This window comes from Pipistrellus kuhlii, unplaced genomic scaffold (genome assembly GCF_014108245.1).
Source record: "Pipistrellus kuhlii isolate mPipKuh1 unplaced genomic scaffold, mPipKuh1.p scaffold_m20_p_1, whole genome shotgun sequence".
Taxonomy (NCBI): Eukaryota; Metazoa; Chordata; class Mammalia; order Chiroptera; family Vespertilionidae; genus Pipistrellus; species Pipistrellus kuhlii.
In genome coordinates this window covers 50715495-50737411 of record NW_023425404.1, presented here as the reverse complement: position 1 = coordinate 50737411, position 21917 = coordinate 50715495, and the positions used below count along the sequence as shown (strand labels likewise).

Here is a 21917-nt window from a genome sequence, read left to right as displayed (position 1 = left end):
CTGAAATCAATTTTAAGAAAAAATTTTAAATACTGTTTCCCATCTGCAATTGGTTGAATCCATGCATGTAAAACCCAATGACTGTGCATTTATGAAAAAAATATGCACATAAGTGGACATACATATACATTTAAAACCCATGTTGTTCAAGAGGCAAGTATAGAACATTACTTGCATAACTGGGAGGACCAGACAGATGCATGACCTTGGGAAATACAGGAAAAGAAAGTCCAAGAGCAAATAACAAAAAGCAGAAGAGCCATGAAAGATAGCACAAACCACACATCTTGGATCTTCATTTGTCTCCTTTAGTGTTTTTTTCCTGTCCCCGACCTAAATGCTGGTAGGCTCAGTGAGTCCTTGGGCCTCTATGCACCTACCCTCTCCTCCTCAGTACTCTTACCCAGACTTGAGCTTTCAATATAACCCACATGCTATGACTCTGCAATTTAAATCTCCAGCACAGACCTTCCCCCTGAGCTCCACACTTGTACATCGCTGACTACTTCCAACTGGCAATTGAAAAGGCAGCTCAACGTTAACTTGTCTCTAACTGACTTCTTCCTGTAGCACATCTCAATGAACAGTAACTCCATTCTTCTAATTCTCAAACCAAAAACATTGTTACTTCCTTCTTTACTCTCATGTTCAATCTGTCTTTGAATCCTATTAGCAAATACCTAGAGCCATCCACTTCTTCTCTGCTCTAGCCACTGTCATATTATGTCTAAATTATTTACATTGTCTCCTAGTTGGTCTTCCTGCCTCTGCTCCCCCTTCAGTCTATTCCTTTTATTAATTTTATTTAAATAGCTTCTTTTATTTTTAATTATTTTCATTTTTCCAGCTTTTCCGAGGTACAATCCTATATAATAAAGATGTAATATGCAAATGGTTGTAATGCCGTGAAGCGTAATCACTGACCACAGAAAGACCGGATCACGGATCAGCAGGAGGGTGGGGCAGCAAGCTACAAGTGAGCAGTGGAGAGCTATAGGAGGGGCAGGGCAGCAAGCTATGAGGGGGGACAGCGGGTGGAGAGCTATTGGAGGGCGGCAGCTAGCTACTGGCAAACGGCTACTAGTCAACAGATAAAAACTATATACCTTCAGACTATTCTTGATCCAGCAATCAGAGTGATCAGGTTAAAATCTAAGTCAGATTATGTCATTCCTCTGTTCAAAATTTTTAAATGCCTATCTACCTCACTAAGAGTAATAGCTAAACTGCTCACAGTGCCCAATGTTTACAGATTCTGGTCCCCTCTTTACCTCTCTGACTTCTTCTCTCACTCCTCTCAATCACTCCACCTGCAGCCACACTAACCTTGCCATTTCTCAAAAATGCCAAGCACGCTCACACCTCAGGGCCTTTGCACTTATCCCAGATAACAACAGAGATCACTTAATCACTTAAGATTTTTTTAAAATATATTTTTTATTGATTTTCAGAGAGGGAGAGGGAGAGAGAAATAGAAACATCAATGATGAGAGAGAATCATTCATTAGCTGTTTCCTGCTCGCCTGCACTGGGGATCCAGCCCAAAACCTGGGCATGTGCCCTGTCTGGGAATAGAACTGTGATCTCCTAGCTCATAGGTCCACGCTCAACAACTGAGCCACACCTGCCGGCACCACTTATGACTTTTAAGCAAATGCTACAACAGAGAAGCATTCCCCAAGTCACTCTATATAAACTTGCAACTCCTGTGATATTCCCTATTGCCATTTGGTTTATTTTTCTCTTCAGCCCTATGAATATCTAACATACTATATCTTTTACTTATTCATCATGCATTGCTATATCCCATACAAGAATGTAAGCTACATTAAGGTCTAGAATTTTCATCTCTTCTGATCACTTTATATCCCCAATATTCAATATAGTGCTTGACTCAATAAATATTTATAGAATGATTCGTTAAATCAGAAGAGGCTTTATTTTCAATTTGAAATCATTCAAAATAAAATATTACTGCAAATATTTAAAAAAATCAGAATGCCCTGGCCAGGTGACTCAGTTGGTTGGAGCGTTGTCCCATGCACCAAAATGGGTACAGGTTTGATTCCCAATCAGGGTACATACCTGGTTATGGATTCAATCCCTAGTCAGGGTGCGTATGGGATGCAACCAATCAATGTTTCTCTCTCAGGTAGATGTTTATTTCTTTCTCTCTTTCTGTCCGTCTTTCCCCTCCCCTCTCTCTAAAAAGTCAATAAAAAATACATATTCTCAGGTGAGGATTTTTTTAAAAAATCAGAAGAGGATTAATTATAGATAAAAAATAATACTAATCTTAAACTTTTCTCCACTGTCTAAGCTGATGGAAGAATAAAACAAAGGTTTAAGAATATTGTTTTAAAGTACAAAAGTAATTAATGAAATAACTAAAATAATTATTACAAAATTGAGAAAGCATTGTTGGGAAGAAATCCTCATCTTCACTTATGGAACTTGATTATCTTAATCTGATAAAATAATAAATGGCACTATAATAGTGTTACTTTGTTTTACAATAGTTTTAAGGGCAAGGAAGATGACCTCCCAAAAAGTAAAAACACAAACACATAAATAAGATTGCCTCTGTGAAAGGAGGCCAAGGATGAGAAAGAACTCTCTGCTTTTCATTATAAATTCTTTTTAAAATTAACTTTGCATTCATATTATTCTGTTAAAAATATTTAACAGATCTCATCAAAACTAAAAACCTGCTCTGTGGAACACCCTCTGAAGAGGGTGATAAGACAAGCTGCAGAGTGGAAGAATAAATTTGCATATCGTACATCCTACAAAGGACTAGTATCTAGAATATAAAAAGAACTCTCAAAACATAATAAAAGCATCCAATCTAGTACCTCGAATAGAAAATAAACTCAATAAGTCGGCGATGGAAAGACAAAGTAAAAAGTGAATACTATTTGAATAGAATTTGAATTAAACATTCTGGGTCTAAAACTGGTGAGGTGCTTTGGTTGGTGGAAAGCATGCCTAACAGTTTTGGCAATATACTTAGATATATTATTTGATTTTTTTCCCAATTAATAAGTCGTATTCTAGTGCTAAGAATAAGGAATACTTATTTTGTTTCACAGGTACGAGACAGATCACAATATAAATAATGTAGATGTAAAAATGTTATTACCTTCACTAAAGTGATTCCAGCTAACAGCACTAACACAATCCTCAAATCTCACTCACTAATTCACAAAAATAAGATTAATCCCTTTATCTTTGGGATGAGTCAAAGGTACAGACAAAAGAACTGATCCATTAATAAAGGTAAATAAATTTCTTCAAACACTAGTATACCTGCTTGTCCTGTTTGGCTGAGGCAACTGTTCAATGACCTGACTCATGGAACCACATGTATCCAAATGAGAAGAATCCATAGGGTCTGAAAAATACAAGAGGATATTAGCACAAAAGGCATTTACCACTAAACTTTAATGCAAATTCAGGAATGCAACCATGCAAACCTAATCAGCTACATTACAGAAAACCAACCTTCTGCATGCCTACCATGCACCAGATAGCTACTGTGCTAGACTTCCTTACATACAACCGCCACAACCACGTTTAAATCCGCCCAGCTCAAACAAGTGCACCCTGGCAAAATGGGACTGACAGTCTGAAACACCTCACCTGCAGCTTTGTCTTCTTTCAGATGTTCATTGAGCCCACTTTTACCGTCTCCTTGTTCTCCAGCTGATTGTTCAGGGTTGGACACAACATCCTAGAAAACAGACATGCGTAATATCCCCACTACAGATGAAATCATTTAAAATGAGACATATTTTTTGTGAATACAGTGATTCCATTTTTTTTCAACTAATTGTACCCAAAAGACCTGAGTACTTCTATTTGCTGGTTGGTCTAGATTATGGGAAGGGGGAGGGGCGGAATCTGCTCAATCATTTTCAAACAAGGTATCACTCACCAACACAGGGTTCTCTTTGTGTGTCTGCAAATTGGGAAGGTGTCGAGAGAGCACACTGAAGTGAGAACCAGAATCATCTTCTAGAACCTGGCTTTCAGGCTGGGAATCTTCAATGATCAGGCAAGGAGTGTCTTGCTGAGAGAAATCTGAATCCAGCTGACTTCCAGTAGGGTCCATCTGCTCCCCTGGAATGGAGTAACAAAAGATCAGTTCTATGCAACCTACTAGCCTCCCTCACGCAGTTTGAGCTTAAATAATGGGGCGGGAAGTACAGGAGTTGGGGAAAAGGGGACCACCCTAGAGCTCTTTCAATTAAAACAGGATGATCTTGCAAGCACTTTCCCCATCATACTTCCCAAGATCCGATTCCTCATGACTTACAATCAGCCTGCCTGTCCTCTCTCCCTCTCCTTCTCCATCACCTTCCCGTAGACACCCTTTCCCCTCCTTCCTAACCTCGTCTCTTCCCGCCCCTTTTTCCACCCCCCCACAACTCTCCCTTCTTCCCTCTGGCGCCTCTACCACCCCCAAAAGGTTGCTCTGCCATCTCTGTTCGCCAGAACCCCCACAGCCCTTCACGCTTGCTCGCGACCACTCAGCCTTCCTAGCTCCTGCTTCCCCACCCCCTCCGCGGGGCCCTCCAACCCTTTCCCAGTCACCGCCGCCATGCTTGCCACCCCGCCCCCTCCGGTCAGCCATTCCTCCAGACCCCAAAGCCGAGACTTCCGAGCTGACTGCACCCCCGCTCTCCCCCAGACAGTACCGGGCATCTCGGCGGGAGGTCCCTCGCGCTCCAGTGAGAGATCTCTGCACGCTCCCCGGGTCCCTCCAGCTCTATCCCCAGATTGTCGCTGTCGCCACCGCCGCCACCGGCCTCGAACTCCGCCTTTTCCCGCGCGTCACTCGGTACCGGCTTGCCCATTCGCTGTGGCTTCCTGCCACTCAAAAAATCCTGCGGATGATTGGTGAATGAGGCATAGCGCCCCGCCCCGCGCAAGAAAAAGGAACCCGGCGGCGTGTTTCCATGGCAGCATGGACCTTGCAGGCCCTCCCCCTTGTAGAACCTTAGAATGACAGTATCCTTGAACCGAAGGGACCTTCAGAGGGCGTGAAATATATTCCCTAGCCTCCAGGACAATTGTTTATACCACTACTCAGAAAATAAAAATAAAAAAAATGCTTTTGTCCTTCGTGCACTTAAAACCCCTTCTCTGACTCTCTTCAGTGGAAAGAAGAGGGTTTCCCCGGCTGTCTAATGAAAGGGCAAAGAAAAGGATCCAGGACGGCTGGGATTCCTGAGCTGATGGAACTGGAGAGAGAAGACTCTTTGGGGTCTACCTGTGTCAATCAGGATCACTTTTGTGGTCCTCTACCTGGATTCAAGACCCTCACATTGCATCTCTGCCAGCTCGTCTTCTCCCTTCTCTCCCTCCACCTCCCCCATTTACATTGTCTAAGGACCCCAGGAAACCATATTTTTTCTATTGCCATTTCCTGTCTGGAACTTAGTTCATGCTTCATATTTGCTGATCATTACCCCATCATGTATGGGATTGTAGCCTATGAGTCTGTAGCCCCAGACAATCCTCCCGTCTCTGAGAGAATCGAACGCAGTGATTCTCAGTCTCCGGGGTGAGGCAAACAGCTGCTGCCCCTTTAACAATATGACCTCAAAGATACCTCCAAGACCTGAGTCTATTATCCTAATTATGGTGCCGGGATTTTATAGAAGGTGTAGCAGCTGTGACTTGTATTAATGAAGTAGGCCCCAGAGGAATATGGTTTTTGTTGATTTGATGTTGTTGTTTTTTAAGTGGTTGCATCTGAGATGGATTTCTACACAAGAGTAGCTGTCAGAAAGGAAAGCACCTAGCACCGTGCCAAGCATATACATAGTAGGCATTCACTAGGAGATAGTTTCCTCTCTCTACCCCAGGCTCAGAATGACTTAGACACAGCCCAACCATGATTCTCCCATCCTATTACACCCCAACTCAGCATTCAATATAGGCTAAGCTAAAATGGAGCTGCCTACCAACCAATCTTCACCCTGCTCTTATAAATTACAGTGATCATCTTTTTCAAACTAAAAATCAAAGGATGTCATCGGAGCATGTGTTACTTATTTCAGACAGACTCTGAAACAAAAATTTCCTGAAAATTCTATTGTAGAATTTATTATTGCTTATAACTATAATATAATTAGGGTCCCCAGAATATTTTACCGTATTAGTGGAGCAAAGACGGAATAGAACATACAGATTCATGCCACTTCTTCACCTTGAAGTTTATAATTGACACCTCTCCTCCTCCACTCCTAATGCTGCAGAAGACAGGTGACCAAATAAATAAAATCTTAAAAGGACCAAGTCAAGTTACTATTCAGTAACTTCACTAGGTAGACAAAGTGAATTCATCTACTCAGTTTGAGAGGACACAAACAACTGGCTTCTGTGTGGGGCAAATTTTGACCTTGAATCCCATAAAAATCTCCCAAAAGTCACTGTATTTTTGCTCTCCTTTATCCTGCTATTGCATTTCTCCTCTCCAAGCAAAAACATAAACAGGCCTTCCTGATTATTTGACAAACAACTGTGTTTGTCAAGTCTTGTAAGCTATACACTAAAAAGGATAAACTAAACCTTGATAAACATAACTAAAAAAAAATAGATAAACAGCCAAAGCCGGTTTGGCTCAGTGGTAGAGCGTCGGTCTGCGGACTGAAAGGTCCCAGGTTTGATTCCGGTCAAGGGCATGTACGTTGGTTGCGGGCACATCTCCGGTAGGGGGTGTGCAAGAGGCAGCTGGTCGATGTTTCTCTCTCATCAACGTTTCTAGCTCTCTATCTCTCTCCCTTCCTCTCTGTAAAAGATCAATAAAATATATTTAAAAAAATAGATAAACAAATAAGTGAGCCAGAGCCATTACCATTACTAAATAAAACAAGAGCCTTGCCCAGCTGGTAGGGCTCAGTGGTTGAGCATCAACCTATGAACAAGCAGGTTTAATCCCCAGTGTGGTTTGTGCAGGAGACAATGGTCAATGATTCCTTCTCATCATTGATGTTTCTATCTGTCTCTCCCTTTAAAAAAAATTTTTTTTTAAATAAAAATTAAAGGTTGAAAGTTCTTTTTTTATTTTATTTTTTTAAATATATTTTATTGATTTTTTACAGAGAGAAAGGGAGAGAAATAGAGAGCTAGAAACATCAATGAGAAAGAAACATCGACCAGCTGTCTCGTGCACACCCCCTACGGGGAATGTGCCCGCAACCAATGTACATGCCCTTGTCCGGAATCGAACCTGGGACCTTTCAGTCCACAGACCGACGCTCTACCACTGAGCCAAACCAGCTTGGACAAAAGTTCTTTATTTTAAAAAAAAACAAAAACTAATAAAAAATAAGAGCCTTAAAAACTGTGAAGAAAAACTGTGAATTGCTTGTTAGACAGTATGACAATTAAATTAATTGCCACCCATAAATATCAGAAAATGCAGGAAGATGGTCAGCCACTGGGGCTGTAACTGATTGCAATTGGGTGAGCTAAAGGCCTTTATTGATTCTTAGGCTGAAAAGAACTGTCCGCACACCTTTCTACAGGTGCATCTTTACCTAAAACACCTCAGATTGAGAGAAATCTCACCTACCTCTAAAGCCCTTCCAGACAAGAAAATTCCACCAGACTCTGTGTTGACTCATTTTAGAGTTTAACAAACCTCATTATCAAAAATTTCTTCCCATAAGGCTGGGATCATCTCATCTTGTCCAATAATTCCACAATATGTTTCAACCAATAAAAAAATAAACAAATGCTATATGCTTAGTCATTTTCTGAGGTTTCCTCACAGACTTCTCTAAACACAAAAACGTCAAACATTAATTTTACCTCAGAAACTATCCACCAACACTTACATTTGCTTCATGGTTTTCCTTTGGAAACTCATAGTTTGGCAGCTCAGTGGCAGAGAACTTTACTGAGGATCTGACAAGTAGTAAATTTAACAATAAGTTATTATACATCTCTTTTAAGCTTCAATATTAAAGTATTACATAGTGACTTATATTTAACAGGTAATTATGAACTTCTAATACACAGTCATATACCAATGATACAATTAATTAATAACATGTATTAAATTTTAAAATGTGGCAGGTATTGTATTCTGTTTTACATTCATTAGCTCACCAAAAAGCCTCATAACTCTTTGAAGGTTACAGATGAGGATACTAGGTTAGAGCAGCGATTTTCAACTGGTGTGCTGTGAGAATTTAAAAAATATATATTTTTACTAGAGGGCTGATGCACAAAGATTTGTGCAAGAATGGGCCTTCCTTACCCTGACTGTCAGCACCACCTTTGCTCCAGCCAGAGCCACCTTTTCACCTTCCCACGCTGCCCAGAGGTCTGAAGTGGCTAGTGAGGTGCAGAACTCCTGCCCCACCTCACCCCCAGCCCAGCAGCTTGGAGCCTCTGTATGCAAATTAACCCAGCATCTTTGTTGGGTTAATTTGCATACTCACTTCTGATTGGCTAGAGAGTGTCATGAAGGTATGGTCAATTTGCATCACGTTATATTAGTATAGATTGATTTCAGAGATGAAGGGAGAGATAGAAATAGACACATCAATGAATAATAAGAGAGAACTATTGATTGGCTGCCTCCTACAGGATCCCACTGGGGATTGAGCCAGTAATCCAAGCATGTGCCCTGACCAAGAAAGCAAACTGTGATTTTCTAGTTCATTGGTCGACACTCAACTACTGAGCCATGCTAGTGAGGCTGCAAGAATTTTTAAAACATGCAATACCTGACTATTTAGTTAAAGCACTGGCATCTTTTCCCTTAGATTGACAAATTAAAAAAATGACAACAGTACTAGCCAGTTTGGATCAGTAGATAGATCCAGCCTGAGGACTGAAAGGTCCCAGGTTCGATTCCAGCCAAGTGCATATGCCAGTCAAGTGCATATGCCCAAGTGGGCTCGATCCTCAGTAGCGGGTGTGCAGGAGGCAGCCTATCAATGATTCTCTCATCGTTGATGTTTCTACCTCTCTCTTCACAAACTTGAGTTAATTTATTGATTTCAATTTACTTATGTGCAAGGCACCATTCTGGTTCCAAGGTTCATTTTAGTAGTAAATGGAATCTAGAGATCACAATTTGGATAGTTGGAATGTTGGAATGCTTATTGCTACTGATTGGTCATTGTTTGGCTTTTTCCAAATAAATTTTGGGATTCAGAAATATTATCCAACAGTTTTCATTTTATATTAGTATCTTTCTTATCAACATCTTGGTTTCTGGTAACATTGACATAAATTAATTATTTGCTTTATTCTATTATATATGTAAAATGTTATTACCAATGTTATTCATGAGATTATGACTATGAGAATAGTTTGACATTTTCTTTTTTTAAATATATTTTATTGATTTTTTATAGAGAGGAAGAGAGAGGGATAGAGAGTTAGAAACATCGATGAGAGAGAATCATCGATCAGCTGCCTCTTGCACACCCTCTACTGGGGATGTGCCCACAACCAAGGTACATGCCCTTGACCAGAATCGAACCTGGGACCTTTCAGTCTGCAGGCCGATGCTCTATCCACTGAGCCAAACCGGTTTTGGCTGACATTTTTCTTTGCAGTTGATTTTTTTTTCCCCTTAGGGTATATCCCATTAAAAATGTGCAGTTAGAATATATTTACAACATTGATAAATCTTGAGGATATTATGTTAAGTGAAATAAGCCAGTCACAAAGAGGTAAATATACTCTATGATTTCACTTATATGACCTACTTAGAGTAGTTAAACCATAGAGACAGAAAATAAGTAGAATGGTGGTTACAGGGGCTGGAGGTAGGGGGCAAATAAGGAGTTATTGTTTAATAGGTATAGACTTTCAGTTTTATAAGATAAAAAGAAGTATGGAGATGGATGGTGGTGATGGCTGCACATTGTTAATGTATGTAATACCACTGAATTGTACCCTTAAAATCGTCAATTTTATGTGTATTTTATTATAATAAGTGTTTAGAAAGTCTTTATTGTTGAAAGTATTACATATGTCCCCTTCCTTCCCTCATTGATCCCTTTTGGCCTACCCTCAACCCCCTCTTCAGGCCTTCACCACACAATTATCTGTCCATGGGTTATGCATATATGCATACAAGTTCTTTGATATCTTCCCACTCAACCCTCCACCCCCACCTTCCCTCTGTATAATAAGTTTTTTTTAAATGTGCAGTTAAATTACTGTATCTTAAAGTCATTGGAAATAATTGTATCAATTTAATTTCTTTTTATTTTGTTGTGTGTGGCTTTTTTTTAGTGACTTCCTCTTTATTTTAATTTTTAAATTGAGGTTAAATTTAAATGCACAGCTTTTGCCGAGACCGGTTTGGCTCAATGGATAGAGCGTCGGCTTGGAGACTGAAGGGTCCCAGGTTCGATTCCAGTCAAGGGCATGTACTACCTTGGTTTCGGGCATATCCCCAGTAGGGGGTGTGCAAGAGGCAGCTGATCAATGACTCTCTCTCATCGATGTTTCTAACTCTCTATCTCTCTCCCTTCCTCTCTGTACAAAATCAATTAAAAAAATATTTAAAAAATAAATAAATAAATGCACAGCTTTTAGTTATGTAATTTGATGAATTTTGACAAATGTACACATTTATGAAACCTATATATCAATCAAGATATACAACATTTTATCACTCCAGAGAGTTTTTCGTGGCACCCAAATTATAATTTCTAGAACCATAGATTAGTTTTGCCTATTTAACAATTATAAATAGTATCATAAAGTATGTAGTCTTTTGTTTCCACCTTTTTTTTTTTAATCCTCACCCAAGGATATTTTTTCCATTGCTCGCTCTCTCTCTCTCTCTCTCTCTCTCTCTCTCTCTCTCTCTCTCTCTTTCTTTCTGTCTCTCTCTCTCTTTTAAGAGAGCGAAAAGGAGTGGGGAAGGAACATCCATTGATTTGAGAGAGGCACGTCAATTGGTTGCTTTTGGCACATGCCCCTATAAGGGGCTGGGGAGCTTGCAACCAAGGTAATTAATTCCCTTGACCAGAAATCCAACTGGTGACCCCCTGCTCTAATCACTGAGCAAAACCAGACAGGGCTTGTGTCCACCTCCTTTTGGTCAACATAACATTTTGATACTTATTAGTGTTGTTATATGCATCAGTTCATTCTTTTTTATTGCTTATTAGTATTCTATTGAATATATATTCCACAATTTATTTATAGAGTCTCTTGTTGGATATTTGGATTGTTTTGAACCATTATTTTTTATTATGCTCACTTTATAGAGAGAGGAAGGGGAAAAGAGAAACTGATTTTTTTTTGTTCCATTAATGCATTCATTGATTGATTTTTGTACGTGCCCTAATTGGGGACTGAACCTACAACCTGGGCATATCAAAACCTTGTGGCATATATAGACAATGCTCTAACCAACTGAGTTATTTCACTAGGTTGAACCATCATATTTTTAAAAGCTGCTATAGCCGAAACTGGTTTGGCTCAGTGGATAGAGCGTTGGCCTGCGAATTGGAAGGTCCCAGGTTCAATTCCGGTCAAGGGCATGTACCTTGGTTGCAGGCACATCCCCAGTAGGGGGTGTGCAAGAGGCAGCTGATCAATGATTCTCTCTTATCGATGTTTCTAACTCTCTATCCCTCTCTCTTCCTCTCTGTAAAATAAATAAATAAATAAATAAATAAATAAATAAATAAATAAATGCTGCTATAAACATTCATGAATAAGTATTTTTTGTGAACATACATTTTCATTTATCTTGGGTCAATATCCAGGAGAGGAACAATTAGGTCATAGAATAGGTATTTGCTTAACTTTATAAGAAATTGCCAGTTTTTCAAAATGGTTATATAATTCTATATTCCGTCTATCAACATGTGAGAGTTTCAGGTTCTGACATTTGGTATTGTTAGTGTGAAGTGATATCTATGTGATATCTATGACATATACAATATATCATTTATGTACAATAAAATGTGCCCATTTTAAGTGTATAGCTTGAGTTCAAAAAATGTATATATGGCCGAAACCAGTTTGACTCAGTGGTAGAGCGTCAGTCTGCGGACTGAAAGGTCCCAGGTTCGATTCCGGTCAAGGGCATGTACGTTGGTTGTGGGTACATCCCCAGTAGGGGGTGTGCAAGAGGCAGCTGGTTGATGTTTCTCTCTCATTGACGTTTCTAGCTCTCTATCTCTCTCCCTTCCTCTCTGTAAAAAATCAATAAAATATATTTTTTTAAATGTATATATGTGTGTATCCACAACCCAGTAGAGAATATTTTCATCACCACCATCCTGAAAGTCCCCTAGTGCACCTTTAAAATCAATTCCTATCCCCTCCCTAGCCCTAAGCAACCACTTAGTTTTCTATGACTGTAGGTTTTACCCATTCTAGAATTTAATGTAAATTTATTCATACTTGTGGTGACCATGAAAATGCACTGCTGAAATCTGCTTGCAGAAAGTATAATTGATGACCCCACCTGCTGCCACTGTGGGATCTGCCCCGACTTTTATACCAAATCACTCTTCCCACAGGCTAAGCTCAGCCAAAGCCGGAGAGCAGCACAGCAGGCTGCAAAGGCAGACCCAGTCTGTGGCATGCAAGAGTCCTTCAACAGGTGTCTTTGATTAGAAGAATCTTCATCAGCCTGGCCAAACCATTCTTGGAACCATGCTGTGAGACACGACTCTTCCTTTCCTATTCTTGTTCCTTCCCTTTCTCCTTCCCCAGATATTAGACCTGTATCTTTGTCTGAAGACTCTCTCTGCTTTCCCCTGATCCCTCCCTGTGGTGTTTTAAAATATATCCACAGCATTGACACTCCCTTCAAAAGGGAGAGACTTTCCCTTCTCTGGAGAGTGAACCAGACTTAGTGACTTGCTTCTAATAAACAGAAGACAGAAGAGATAGTATCTAACTTTCTAAAACTATAAGTCATAAAAAAAAAAAAAAAGCATTGTGGCTCACCCTTACTTTTTCTTGGGTTCATTTGCTCTGGTAGAAGCCAGCTGCTGTCTAGAGGGTACTCAAGTAAGCTTATGGAGAGGCCTACATGGTGAGGAGCTGGTGCTTCCTGCCAATAGCTTGTGAGTGAGTCATGTTGGAAGCAGATCGTGCAGCCTCAGTTAAGTCTTCAGATTATTGTAAACCCAACCAACTTCTTGAACTGCAAACACATGAGAAACCATAAGCCAAAACCACTCAACTAATTTGCTCCTGAATTTTAAATCTTTAGAAGTCTTAACAAATATTTGTTATTTTAAACTGCTAAGTTTTAATTTGTTTCAAAGCAATAGGTAATCAATATGTCTTACACATTTAATCATGTCTTAGTATCTACTTCTCAGGAGTCCAAATAATAGTATTTTTTTTATTTTATTTGGCATAATGTTATTTTTCTATGTGTGTATATTTGTGTAGTTTCTTTTTAAAAAATATATAAATATATATATTATTTCAGAGATTAAGGGAGAGAGATAAGAGAAATATCAATGATGAGAGAGAACCATTAATTGGGTGCCTCCTGCACATTCCACATTGGGGATGGAGCCCACAACCTGAGCACATGCCTTGACTGCAACCTCCTGGGTCATAGGTCTATTCTCAACCACTGAGCAATGCTGGCAGGGCTATAATTTCTTTTTATCACTAAGTTGTATTCTATTGCATGAAGGTACCACAATTTGTTTACCCATTCTCCTATTATTGGACGCTGGGTCTTTTCCAGTTTTTGGCTATCCTATATAATAAATATGTAATATGCTAACGATCTGCAGGAGGGTGAGGCAGCCAGCTACAACCGACCTTGAAGAGCTACAGGAGGGGGCAGGGCAGCAATGTATGAGGGAGGGCCAGGGGAGCTACAGAAGGGTGGGGCAGTGGGCAGAGAGCTACTAGTTATGAATAAAGTTGCTATGACCAGTCATCCAAGTCTTTCTGTGGGCATATGTTTTCTTTCTCTTGGGTAAATGCCTAAGAATAAAATTTCTAGTTCATAGGGTTGATGTTTGTTGAATTTTATAAGAAACTCATACTTTTCTAAAGTGGTTATAACTTTTTCTCTACTATTAACAATATATGAAAGTTCTACTTACTCCATATCCATGCTAACATTTGGTGTTATTGGTTTTTTAATTTTTGGCATTTTGTGGCTATTATTATGCTATGGTTTTCATTTGAAATTCCCTAGGACTAATGATGTTGAACACGTTTTCATGTACTTATTGGCCATTTGTATATCTTTTCTTACTAAAATCTATTCAAATTGTCCACGTTATAATTATGTTCTCTTATTTTATTGGTTTGTAGGATATTTTATTTATTTATTTATTTATTTATTTATTTAAAATATATTTTATTGATTTTTTACAGAGGAGGAGAGAGGGATAGAGAGCTACAATAGAAACGTCGATGAGAGAGAAACATCGACCAGCTGCCTCTTGCACACCCCCTACCGGGGATGTGCCCGCAACCAAGGTACATGCCCTTGACCGGAATCGAACCCGGGACCTTTCAGTCCGCAGACCAACGCTCTACCACTGAGCCAAACCGGTTTCAGCGGTTTGTAGGATAAATAACTTGTATTTGTCAGATTTGTCATTTTGTTTTAATTTTATTTTATACTTATGTAAAACATGTATGATTCCAAAGTCAAATTTACAAAATATGTTCCAAAAAGTCCACATTTCATCCTTGACTACCTTACAATTTGTTTTTAGAGGTAACTTCTTTTCTTTTTAAGTTTTTGGTTTATCATTGGGGTTATTATTTTCTCTCTCTCTCTCTCTCTCTCTCTCTCTCTCATTCTTCATTTGATGAAACAGGAAACCAGGTTGGCTCTCCCTGTTAAATACAGTATGCCTAGAATTCCACTGATTTTCATCATCTACACTGACATCACTCTGGTCTGAGTTACATTACTGCTCATCCAGATTACTGCAAATTCCCTGACTGGCTTTCCACTTTAATCCTTATAACCTCTACACTCTGTCCTCAACATGGCAGCCAAAGTGATTCTGTAAAATCTAAGTCAAATAATATCGCTCTCTCTTCAAAAGCCTGCATATGTTTCCCATTTCACTCAGAGTGAAAACCAAAGTCATAAGGATGTCCACCAGGTCTTACGTGATCTGAGCCCTATTATTTCTTTGATCTCATCTCCTATTCCTCTTTGTCTCACTCCTTTGCTCCAAGCACAATGGGTTCCAACTATTCCTTGAATGTATCAGGCACACTGCTACCTTCTGGATTTTGTGCTGGCTATCCTCTCTGCCTATAAAGCTTCTCTCAGATATCCAAATGGCTAACTCTCTTACTTCCTTCAAGCCAGCTGACGTCAACTCAAGTCTCATTTTCTCAATAAGGCCTTGACCAGCTCATTTAAAATTGCAACCTGTCCTGTCCCTTCACTATTCTCTCCATTACCACACCTTCCACCAGCATTCTCAACCACCCTTATCCATTTTGGGGGGTTTATTTTGCTACTAAGCACCAATCACTTTTTGACATGTTATATAATTTATCTATTTATTACTTATTATCTTGTTTGCTCTATTTGCTGATACACAGTAAGTGCTCCAGAAATATTGAATGATTAAATAAATGAATTCTAGGCATTGTTCTAAGCATATTTTAGAGACTGCCCCCTTGATTCTCAAAATAATCCTATAGAGTGCTATTATTATAATTTTACAGATGTGGAAACTAAACACAGAAAAAATAAGCTTCACACTGTTGGCAAGAGGGGAAGTTAGTTTCAGAGTATCACCTGTGTTGAGTTAGTTCATATTCTTTAAATCCTTTGTGGAATGAGATGGAACCTTATTCCATAAATAAAGTCATAAAGGTAAAGGTAAATAAATTCCTAGATGAGAATTAAGGGGAATATAGCATTCAAAGGAAAAAAAAAAAAAAAAAAAGGTCAGAAAATACAAGAATGAGGAAAAGGCAATTGACTCAGATTGACTGAATAAAACAGTTATACCCAACCGGTATGGCTCAATGGTTGAGCTCAATCCATAAACCAGTAGGTCACAGTTTGATTTCTGGTCAGAACATGTGCCTGGGTTGTGGACTCATCCCTAGAAGGGGGTGTGCAGGAGGCAATCTATGGATGATTCTCTCTTATCATTGATGTTTTTATCTCTCCTTCTTTCCTCTCTCTGAAATCAATAAAAACATTTTTAAAAAGGAAGAGTTAAAGGCCCTAGCGATTAGAGTGTCAGCCTGTGGACTGTAGGGACCCAGGTTGGATTCTGGACAAGGGCCTGTACCGTGGCTGCAGGTTTGATCGCTGGCCCTAGTCCAGACTCATGTGGGAGGCAGCCAATGTATACGTCTTTCTCACATCAATGTTTCTCTCTCTGACTCTCCCTTCCATTCTCTAAAAATCAATGGGAAAATATCCTCTAGTGAGGATTAACAACAACAACAAAAAGAGCTAAGTTATTTGCAGGAGGTAATGTTATAAAAGGTTCTGAAGAATCTTCAAAAAAAAAGAACTAATGAGAAGGAAGAGAAAAAGTATTTGTGATTTAGTGATATTGTAAAGGGAACATTCATAAAGTGATGTTTCTTTAACCCAAACATTCCTTGAAGGAAAGTAACTCTATTCTCTGAATACCTTGAAAAAAATGCAAAGTTTAATTCACACACAGACATGGCCTCAAAACTAAGATATACACTTAAGATTTAGACTCCCTTTACTACCATGATCTTCACTATAAGAAAATCCTTAGTGATCCCTGCACTAATAAGTAGCTTTGTTCAGAATAAGGGAAAAGATGGAATCAGAGACTACAGCCAAACACTAACTTCCATCTCACAGGGAAATGGAATGGATAAGGGAAAGTGGTATCCATAAATGTTTCTTTTTCACTTTTAGTAATCACTTTCTTAAAAAGAAAAATGTGAGGAGGGAGGAAGGATAAAAGGGAAATTTCTTTTTTTCTATTTATTGAGGGGAGGAAGGAGGGAGGGAAATAGAGGAAGAAAGGAAGGGAAGGAAGGAGAGAGAAACATCAATTTCTTGTTCCACTTATTTATGCATTCATTGGTTGATCCTTGTATGTGTCCTAACCTGAGACTGACCCTCAATCTTGGCACATCAGAACAATGCTCCAACCAACTGAGCTACCAGCAAGAGCAAAGGAAATTTCTTTATTGTCCTTTGCAATGCTTTGGGGGGGGGGGGGGGGGAGGGAAAGACTAGGAGGAAGGGAGTAAATCCAGTGCCTTTGCTCTTCCCATTACTTAATGTGAACAAATAATAATTAGGAAAATTATCCAACAAATCCCTCCTCAGTGTGCCAGACATAGTAATAAATGCAGACTTCTCTCCCATCTCAATATTTTTAGAGATTATTTTACTGCCTTTTTAGAAGTTACTTTACTCGGTGCCCTTGAAGATAAAAACCAGCTGTTCCTGCTAAGAGGTGACCTTATGGCTGCTGGTATACATTATGATCATAGTATTTTGCCCAAAAGCCAAGGATAGCCTCTGACACAGCAATCCTGTAATCCAACACTCCTCTTTCTGTATAAAGAATGCTTTATAGGCAGAACTGAGTACAGGGTGGGAATCTGAGCTGCATACAGCTCTTTCGGATATTTTATTTGATAAGACCATGCAATCCAGCAGAGCAGGCTGGAATTCTACCAAAGAAACTCAGATCCCCCCAAAAAACTAATGGCATTCATGGGTCTAGAAGTAAGGGAGAAGCCAATATCTTTTCTTTATGAATTTTCAGAGCTGGCCTAAGTCCTATGAAGAACCTCCACATTAAAATGATTATGTTGCCCTCCACACTCTCACACACATAATTCCAAGGTGAGCACAATTAATTTCAGTAAAGTTCTTATTTTTCTCATGAGGACAACTTCAATAATTTAATTTAAATGCAAATATTAAATTATTTCCAGAAAAAATTTAGAGATGCCCCTCATACTTTGATAAATAGCATCATATTAGTTTCTTGTTTACTACATAGCAATTCCACCTTTGTAAACACAACAAAGTTATCACCACAATACATCTGATTACCATCCATCACTACACAATTCTCTTCATCCATTTCGCCTCCCCTTCCCCTACCCTTCTGATAATCACCAATCAATTCTCTGAATCTGAGTTTGTTTTGTTCGTTTGTTTTTTAGATTCACATATAAATGAAATCATATATGTCTGATTTGTTTTACTTAGTATAACACCCTCTAGTTCCATTCATGTTGTCACAAATGTAAGATTTCATTTTTTATTACTGAGTAATATTCCATTGTACAGAGTACATACCACATCTTCTTTATTCATTCATCTATGGATGGACTCTTAGGTTGTTTCCATATCTTAGCTATTGTAAATAATGCTGCAATGAAACTGACAGTGTATGTATCTTCTCAAATTACTGTTTTCATTTTCTTTGGGTAAATATCCCAAAAGTGGAATAATTAGATCCTCCAGTAGTTGTATTTTTAATTTTTTGAGGACCCTCTATACCATTTCCTACAGTGGTTACATTCCCACCAATAGTGTACCAGGGTTCTCTTTTCTTCTTTTCTCCACATCCACTTGTTATTCCCTCTCCTACTTTGTTAAGATGTGCATAATTTACCTACTGGGTAATTTATCACTATACTAGAGGCCCAGTGCATGAAATTTGTGCATGGGGCAAGGGTCCTCTCATTCCAGCCTGCACCCTCTCCAATCTGACAACCCTCAGGGGATGTCAAACTCCTGGTTTAGGCCTAAACCAGCAGTTGGACATCCCTCACACAATCTTGGGCTGCTGGCTCCTAATCACACCTGCCTGCCTCCCTGGTAACCCCTAATTGCTCCTCCCTGCCTGCCTGATCATCCCTCACTGCCCCCTACCCCCACCCCTGGCCTGATCGCCCCACAAAGCCTGCTTGTTCAGTAGTTTGGTCACCCCTCACTAACCCCACTGCTGGCCTGGTCATAGGCAGCCATCTTATGAGAGTGTGAGAGTCAATTTGCATATTACTTTATTATATATAATAGTATATTATAAACTGATGAAGGTTTGGGGACTGAGACTCACCTAACTAGTTTAAACTTAGCCAAGGCTACCATTACCTTTTATGTGAGACTACCTTCTGCTTTGTGCCCACTCCATTGCATGCCCAAGAAACCAGCCTATAATATTGCCTTCCTGTGCATGTCCTCTAACCTCTTTTAGTGGCAGGTCCTTAGAGACTCCTTCCACAATTCAAGGATTCTTTATCACAAACAGTGAAAAGCATTGGTTGTAACCACTATATCTGCCAATGCTGCATGGCAAGAGTATGGAAAAAACTAGAATAGGAGAATTCCCCCCAAAAATCATAACTGAACAGTCTAGGAGTCAACAGTTAAAATCAAACACTACAGTGGACTCTATACTACATACTACTGTATGTGCCTGACATAATGCATATCACATTTTCTGAATAGTCCCCACAGGTAGGCCCTTGAATAATGTTAAGGCTCCTGCCACAGCACACTATTCCTAAATTCAAAATAAGTTTTCATATATGTTGTAATTCATATATAAATATAAATATATTTCTTTATACACATGCACATCAGTGTTTTCTGTCTTCAGTTGTAAAATTCTGGAGCATAGATGCTAACACTACATAGTTTTCTAGAACACTTTATTCAGTGCTTTGTGCCATTTGACACTTGAAAATATTCTCTTTTAAAAAAATATTTTTATTGATTTCAGAGGAGAGGGAGAGATAGAAACATCAATGATGATAGTCGATTGGCTGCCTCTTGTATGCCCTACACTGGGGATCAAGCTTTCAACCTGGGCATGTACCCTTGATTGGACTTGAACTAAGACCTTTCAGTCTGTAGGCTGACGCTCTATCCACTGAGCCAAACCAGCTAGGGCTGAAAATATTTTCTGATATTATGATGATACTGGCATCATTACCCAATGGCTGGGATGCTGCTACACCAGGAAAGAGTGGGGGGTAATTAAGAGATACCTATAGCCAATCTATGACATTGTCTGCCTTTGGCAAAAGAGCCTGATGAACACCACTCAGTTATATGTGTGCAATATTAGTACCATTAGACTGAATTTGCAGCTCTAATTAAAACCCAATTCTAGCAGGGCCTGAGATTGTAGGCCTGCATTTTGCCTCTACCATCAGATTGGTGCATGGTCCTTCCCTATGCCATTCAATCTATGGTCTAACCTGTCAGACTTGATGAGAGCAGAACCTGTCGTTAACTGCTGCTGACCCTTACACTGAGACCTGGTACCAGCTAAAGACTTCATCTCTACAGTTGCTATGGAAACTGTCCTTTTCCTCTCCTGACACTCTTCTCTGATTAGAATCTTCAAAAGGTGTAGCAGAACAGTATCTTACGTGTTATGTAAGGTGAGGCAACACCACCATCTGATGTTCTGCCAATACTTTCTTTATTTTTTTTTCTCTTTTTTTTTCTTTTAATACTTTCTTTAAAAACAAAAAGATTTTTTAAAAATTTATTTTTAGAGATAGAGGAAAAGAGAGAGAGAAACATCAATGTGAGAGGGAAACATCGATGGAGCCCGCAATCCTGGCATGTACCCTGACAGGGAATCCAACCTTTCAGTACACTGAATAATAATGCCTGACCAACTGAGCCACACGGGCCAGGGTTCCACCAGTCCTATTTCTCCCTCTCCGACACACAAAAAAAGGATTTTCAAGGCCATCTCCCATTTCTTTCTGAGATATAATTGATATACAATATTATATTAGTTTCAGGTAGGGTCATGTCTACATTGATGGTGCAACGTTCTATTTTGCTCCATGCCCCATGCTAGGGAACAGGTTTGCTGTGAGGCATTGAACATGCAGACACTGACCAGTCCTCCTCCGGGCCTGCAGAGAGGCAGTGGATCACACTGCGCTCATAGGCAGCCTTGCTGGATCCGGTAATGTGCTGCTTTCTACCCAGTACCATCTCCCAAACGGGACCCAAACAATGCTGCTGGGAGTGCTAGGGTGAGAGACAGGCTCTCTGTCTGACACAAAATGTACCGAATAGTTCACTGTACATGTTTACTGTTTGTAAAAAGCTGGAGTGCGGAGTAGGTGGTGGAGACACGACGAGGGATGATGGGTGAGGGTAGGCTTACAGCACCATTTTTACAAGGATGTTCCTGTCAGTCACAAAACTGCGCCAGCCTCCTTACGTCCTCTTCCCCCTCCCCTGGGTCTTTGGTTTCTGGAAGGCTCAACCTCCTCTCTTGGGCTCAAACACAATTCCCTGGGAGAGTAACGATCCCCAAGGTGGCTCAACCCACGGAGTCACACACACAGAGCCTGCAGTTGGCAAGGTCTCCCCTGGGTTCTGCCCGCATCCTGCGGGCTGCAGGCTGAGCTCACAGCGCTCAGCGCGGATGGAGCCCGGCCAGCCACTGTCTTGGGAGGAACACTCACCGGGGACTCGGGGCCGGAAGGTCACTCCGTCCCGCCAGCACCGCGCGGCCTTCCCGAGCTCTCCCAGGGCCCGGGGCAGGGAGGGCGGGGCAGCCGAGGATGGAGGCTAAGGCCCGGGCAGGCACAGACAGAAAGACAAACAAACAAAAAAGAAACCTGCCAGACAATGGCAACACAGACACACCGACACCGATGGAGACGCGATACAAAACGGTGACAGGGGGACAAGATGGCTCCCTCAGGCCTGGCGAGGCGCGGAGTGGCCAGGCAGCGCTTCTAGGGAAACGTCCTAGCTAGAAGCTTCTCCCGTCACTCAGGCAACCGACTCATCCCTCCCCCAGGCCCCGGCTCAGAACCCCCACCCGGGCCCCAGTCGGAGTGGGAGCGCCCTCAGGAGACCCAGCCCGAGAGGAGAGGGGCGGCCACCCGCTCCCCGCCCCTGGCCGAGCGCGGCAGCCGCAGAGCCGGAGCATCCGGGCACTAGCCCG

At 40.4% G+C, this 21917-nt stretch overlaps 1 protein-coding gene across 4 annotated transcripts in view; it reads right to left on the bottom strand.

The window, feature by feature from the left end:
• TP53BP1 (tumor protein p53 binding protein 1) overlaps positions 1 to 21800 on the bottom strand; it is a 97994-nt gene extending 76194 nt beyond the window's left edge. For 2 of the 4 annotated variants that reach the window (XM_045583239.1, XM_036443967.2), the window contains exons 1-5: positions 21430 to 21798; positions 4701 to 4889; positions 3938 to 4122; positions 3643 to 3733; positions 3310 to 3394 (exon numbers count right to left, since the gene is read on the bottom strand). In XM_045583239.1, the coding sequence (XP_045439195.1) occupies positions 3310 to 3394; positions 3643 to 3733; positions 3938 to 4122; positions 4701 to 4707 (368 nt within the window). In that variant the 5' untranslated portion in view covers positions 4708 to 4889; positions 21430 to 21798. Of the gene's footprint in view, positions 1 to 3309; positions 3395 to 3642; positions 3734 to 3937; positions 4123 to 4700; positions 4890 to 21429 lie in introns of all 4 variants that reach the window. The other 2 variants (XM_045583255.1, XM_045583253.1) reach the window with 2 other exon arrangements.
• Between the last annotated feature and the right edge of the window lie 117 nt (positions 21801 to 21917).